This window comes from Trachinotus anak, unplaced genomic scaffold (genome assembly GCF_046630095.1).
Source record: "Trachinotus anak isolate AG129_WGS33_773 ecotype Australia unplaced genomic scaffold, CSIRO_AGI_Tana_v1 ptg000016l, whole genome shotgun sequence".
In the NCBI taxonomy this organism is placed as follows: Eukaryota; Metazoa; Chordata; class Actinopteri; order Carangiformes; family Carangidae; genus Trachinotus; species Trachinotus anak.
In genome coordinates this window covers 13,948,592-13,954,230 of record NW_027273867.1, presented here as the reverse complement: position 1 = coordinate 13,954,230, position 5,639 = coordinate 13,948,592, and the positions used below count along the sequence as shown (strand labels likewise).

The following is a 5,639-nucleotide window of genomic DNA, read 5'->3' as shown; positions in this document are numbered from 1 at the left end:
AACACAAACAAAAGAGTATAATCTTCATAAAGGTAGGATTACATCACAGTCGTTGTAGCCGTGTGTATTATAATAGATGCCGAACATCATATCTTCTTCCTGTTCAAAAGGATGTCACAGAGTAAATTTAAAAAAAACTTGTTTGTGTGTTTTCAAAGAGAAAGGATGAGATGAGAGATATCATGCAAATTAGATACAAGTTGGGTGATTGTGTAAAATATAAAAAATGGAGAGTGGCTTGGTGGATCAGGAATCAGAAAACACCAACAATTTGCAGGGCATTTTTATTTCAGTTATACCTCAGACCATGCTGAGTGTGCTTATCATTTGTATTTTAACAACATTTGCTGATTTTTTTTCTTCCTCTTGAATTTACTTGGTGCATAACTGATGTAGCTTTCGTTCCTGAGTAGATTTTATCACTGTTTCCTTTGATGAATAGAAATGTGCTTCAGCGCTGCGGAAAGGTAATACAAAGAGGTTACTCTGTGAATGTGCTCTTGTCTTGTTTCTCTCTGTCTTTCTCTGTCTGTCTGAAGCCTGCATCTATGTGGGCCTGTGAGCTTTCCCAGCATGCTTTTCTCACGCTGTAATGTCACACCTGAGTATAAGGTGACTCTCTGGAGCCTGGGGCTTTGAGGTCATCTTTACACCACTGTGCCGGGAGGAAAGGTGCACACACATGTCCAGTTTAACACTATATACGACTTAAATGGCTATTTATGTGTTACTCTGTGTTTCTGTTGAGTGTGTGTTTGTGCACACAGCCTAATGCCAATGAGGGCACATTACGTTCTCAATACTACCCACCATGTAATGAAATTATTATATCACCTTAATATAACCTTAACTTTCTTCAGCCTCCATCGTGTGCAGGTCCTTTTTTTTAATGAACAAGATACAATTATTCTTCTTAAAGAGTAAATACTGTACTATGAGACTGTTGTATGAGAATTAATGTGTGTGTGTGTGTGTGTGTGTGTGTGTGTGTGTGTGTGTGTGTGTGTGTGTGAGAGAGAGACCTGATTATACCATTGTTATTATGTTGTTATGAGAGATATCACAGATAACACCTAAACAATCACTGTCAAGTGCTTGAGAGGTGAGATTAGTCTTGTGAGTCTTACAATCCTGTATGTGTATGTGTTATCAAGTGTGTGTGTGTGTGTGTGTGTGTGTGTGTGTGTGTGTGTATGTGTGTGTGTGTGTGTTATCAAGTGTGTGTGTGTGTGTGTGTGTGTGTGTGTGTGTGTGTGTGTGTGTGCGCATGCATGTGTGTGTGCTTTGACCAGAGCTCAACACTTTGTCAGAAGACTCTGACATAACGTTACAATCAGTTTTCAGTACTGGGTGGAGCATTATATGAACCATAAACAGCTTAGGTAGAAGGCTCAACAGTGTGTGGACGTGTTTTTTTCAATCACAGCGTCACTACATACCTGTGACAGGTGTTGTCATTTTCAATCTATTACTGCCACCGAAGAAATGATGGAAATGATTATTTAGGAAGCATCATGCATAACTTTACAGTCAGTCAGAGTAAACAAGGGGTCTGATAATCAACCCAGCTTGACACCTTGACAATCCAGTAACAACCTGTTACTGGTATGAATTATTGTTAAACTGGTTACTACTAATTAATAATAATTAAAACAGCAAACAGCAAATATTTCAAGAGCACATGAAGAAGTATGCAGATTTTAAGAAAACTTTTTTTTTTTTTTAAGTATCTTCATAAGAAATCCTCATTTCAGAATTAGCCCAGAGCTTGTCATACATTGCAGAGGCCCTTGTGAGGGCGTGGTCTTTACCTTTGCACTTTATTTTAAACTTCACCAGACAGAACGGCTGTGCTCGAGGACCTCAGCAAACACCTCTGGCTCTTACAAGAAGTTCAAATGTAAAGTAATGTCATTGAGGTTGAAACCATGCAGGCCTCTTGGGTAATTAATGATGTCCTAAAATGGGTCTCGGTGTGAAAAGCACTTTTAGAGGTACTTAGAGAGAAAGGAGGAAATCAAAAACAATTTTACCCTTTTTCAAAGGAAATAAGTGTTTGCACCAACAACACTTGCGATTGAATTTTCCATGAATGTCAAATACGGGCTGCAAGATAAACTGTAGATGAAAAAGGCAGACAGGACTGATGGAGGCATGAATGTGCAGCAGTGCATTGATGAATATCAGTCACCAAACAGACCACACTGACAAAGCAGTTAAACTCAGCTTGATCATGGCAGATGTTTTAGTCAACTACTGCCTAACCAAGAAGAGTGTGTTAAAAAATTCTAGGCAGGATATGTTTTTATTTCTCAAAATAAACCCAGTCCGTATCCACCCAGGTGCCAGTACACCTCACTAAAATGAATGCAGTACAATCCAACATCCCTGCAACAATTTCTACCTCATACTGAGGTCATAATGTTCAGGTAATGATTCAACTTAAAAGTCATCTAGGATTATTTTGCCTGCTCCATTAAATCAGTGAGGACAGACCAACTATTAGACACGCGTCTCTGGATAACACAATACAGTTCTAACTTATTTAGGTAATCGTGAAGTGCTACTGTATATGCTATAGGGATACATTAAAGATCACATATTTTACTTGTGTGTATTTGATGTAATTGTAATTGATGTGTGTTCTTCATAAAAGAAACCTCCTCCAGCAGTTGTGCAATTGTAAATTTACTGGCAAAAAAAAAAGTGTTTTGGCAAATGCATCAGTCTGAGAAAGCTCATCAGGTCACCGGGATGTCCCAACAGCTGGCAGCAGTTCTGCAGTGTCCAATACTCAATATTAAAAGTATATTGATTTTCCATGATGGAATGGAAACCTAATCCAGTTGTTTTACTTCTGAGGAATAGGTAGGGGCTTGCTGGAAATCCCAGGACTGCTTAAAATACCACTGTGTACCAAAAGATGCCGCCCTCCTGTTCAGCTGCACTGCATTTGGTCTGTGTGAAAACAAACAGCTGTCCTACACTGCACCCTACTGGACTGAGCTCAACAGCACTGGAGTTTGTTCTTAGCTTAAACCTGTGATCACTTGCCTCATCACAAATGAATAAATGAGACAAAAACTGCATCAGTTGAGAAAATGAGAAAATATGAGAAATTATATAATAACTAATATCTGTTAAGACCAAAATAAAATAATCCTGTTAAAGATAAATAAAGGAGTACAATATTTTCTTTATCAGCTTGAAACTGTGATGTTAAGTTTCGTTTTCTAGGATATCAGCTGTAAACACATTATAGATAGAGAGGCTGCGTCCAGAGCGACATTCACAAGTAACGCATCGCTGCACCTCAGCGTTTCATCTGATCGACCCAGAGCTCCGACCATCGTGCACCATGAGCAGATCCCCAGGTTACACATATTACTTTTAATACTTTTTACTTCTTGCGAAGTGCATTTATTTATTGTTTAGTTTTTATTTATTCAGTTTTTGTGCAATGCAACATGCAGTGCAACGCAACATTTTGCGATGTCTCCAGTGTTTATAATCGAGTTTCTTACATTTACATTTTATATTAATTTTGAATTTTTTATTTGGAAAAATGGAAGAAGGGGTGGCAGTTATTTCCAAAGGGCAGACCTGCCATAAAAATAAAATTACCCCAGGAAGAGCGGTGTCCGTTTGTTGTTCAGTGTTCAGCAACACAGAGACCCATATTTTATCAACCATCAAGCTGTTTTGTGTCACTCTTGTGCAGACTGGGCTCCCAGGTTGTGGCTGGACATCTTTGATGAGTTGCTGTATGATGACAATGAGCTGGACTATGGAGACCAGTGGACTCTCAGCTTCAACTACACTCAGACAGACGAAGTCACCAAGGAGGAGAGGAAGAAAGGCTGGAAGGTCTACCGCCACCATGCCTATGGAAAGTATATATGTTTATATATTCTCAAAGTATTAAGACACAGTATATATAGTAATAGTTATTCAGTTCAAAGATGCTTAAAAGATCCAATGTAAAAAGGGAGCCCAGGTTTTCTACAGTAACAACAGATTGTGTTGATATGCTTTCTCAGGCTCCACCTTATTATTATTATTTTTTATTAATTTTCATCAATGTATTTATTTTTCGCAACTTAATGCCAGGTCATATCATTAAATGTGTGGGTGTGATAGTGAGCAGGTTATGTGCACTCATAAAACAATTCCACTGTGTGGAAAAACTGCACCTTGGTAAAACAGAACAACCGAAGAAGTTGTCCTGCTTTACAGTGACTCAGAAGAGCACAGGATATAATTAAAGCAAAAATGTTACAGGAGGATTGTAGTGGAAAAAATAAGTTACCAGTCTGGTAAAGCCAGCACGTTTGGCCTTAACCTTTTAAAGAGTCAAGTCTGTGTGCCAAAGCTGCAAAGTGTGAATTTTTATTGAAATCTCTTCAAGGACGTCACAGCATATTTCTGTGTAAAGCAGCTGTTTGAGAAAGAGATGATGGCTCTTGCTGTGTGAAGCTCTGTCGAATTGTAACAGCCCCACTTGCATGTGTCATTCAATTTTCACCACAGTATTGATTGTCTTCAACTGAAATGTAAGTTTAAAATTTCAGAAACTTAATTTCAAAAACATTGACAGGTGTCAGGGATAGCTGTACACCTGAGAATACCTCTGTGTCTCTGCCTCTCTTGAACTGTTTTCTCATTTCCCCACAGTTTCCGGTGTGCACCCTGCTCCAGGACCTGGCCCTCAGCACGGGTGCTGGTGTTGTTCCGTTACCGGCTGCGGGGTGGCCGGGGGACAGTGATCATGCGGCCCTTTGGTCAGACCTGCCGCCTTTGCCGAGTAGATGAGTTTAAACTCCCTGGTTTTTCCGACAAAGAGGTGGAAAAGGCCTTGCTCAGGCTGTTCTCTAAAATCCGGAAAAATTGCTATGGTGAAGTTGATAATGGGGGATCATCAGCCTGCTCTAACATAGTGCGGACCAAACCCCATGAGAGGACCCTGTGTGAGGCCTGCAGAATGGGCATTTGTTCTGAGAATGATGACACATCTGCTTCCACTGGCATGTAAAAGCCAACATTTTGCATGCAGTAGACTGGATTCTTGTGTGTGTGTGTGTGTGCGTGCACGTATGTGTATGTGTGCAGGTACGCAAGAGTGTGCATGTAAATGTGTGTAAAAGAGAGAGAGAGAGAGAGGCACTGAGAGGAAGTGGTTTGCTGTGTGACAGATTAGCAGTCTGGCATGTTCTTTATTGCCAGTATTTTAAAGTTCTCTAATGATGTAAGTTTGTGTTCTCAGGACCAATGATAAATTTGTCACAGAAAATATAGTAATTTCCATGTATTATTATTATTATTTTTTGTTCTTTATGGTAATTAATAAACAGTCAATTCTGACCACGCATTTGTTTTTGGGGGAATGATTATTTCATAGTTTTGTGTATGAGTATAGTAAAGAAGTTGTAACAACAAGTGCTTGTACTCAACTACTGTACTTGTACTTATAACTTATTCATTCTATTTGATACTACTTTATAGTCCTCAACAGTTCTGATGTAAATATTGTACTTATTGTACTCAAGTGTATTTATTTGGTAGCTGTAGATAACAGTTGTTTACCAGATACAGATACAGATTTCACATGCAAAACAGATGGTCAGCTTATTAAATATATG

The 5,639-nt window shown here is 39.0% G+C and overlaps 1 protein-coding gene across 1 annotated transcript; it reads left to right on the top strand.

Annotated features, from left to right (window-relative positions):
- Positions 1-3,061: 3,061 nt before the first annotated feature.
- LOC139634492 (receptor-transporting protein 3-like) lies at positions 3,062-5,364 on the top strand. Its single transcript, XM_071500947.1, has 3 exons — positions 3,062-3,374; positions 3,722-3,893; positions 4,675-5,364. Exons 1-3 carry the CDS (start codon positions 3,359-3,361, stop codon positions 5,030-5,032), a joined length of 546 nt encoding a protein of 181 aa, XP_071357048.1. The 5' UTR covers positions 3,062-3,358; the 3' UTR covers positions 5,033-5,364.
- Positions 5,365-5,639: the final 275 nt, after the last annotated feature.

What these genes read in the sequence shown, in the direction of transcription:
- LOC139634492 (XM_071500947.1), top strand. An exon ending in CGCCACCATGCCTATGGAAA is followed by an intron (nt 3,894 to 4,674) that starts GTATATATGTTT and finishes ATTTCCCCACAG; the next exon opens with TTTCCGGTGTGCACCCTGCT.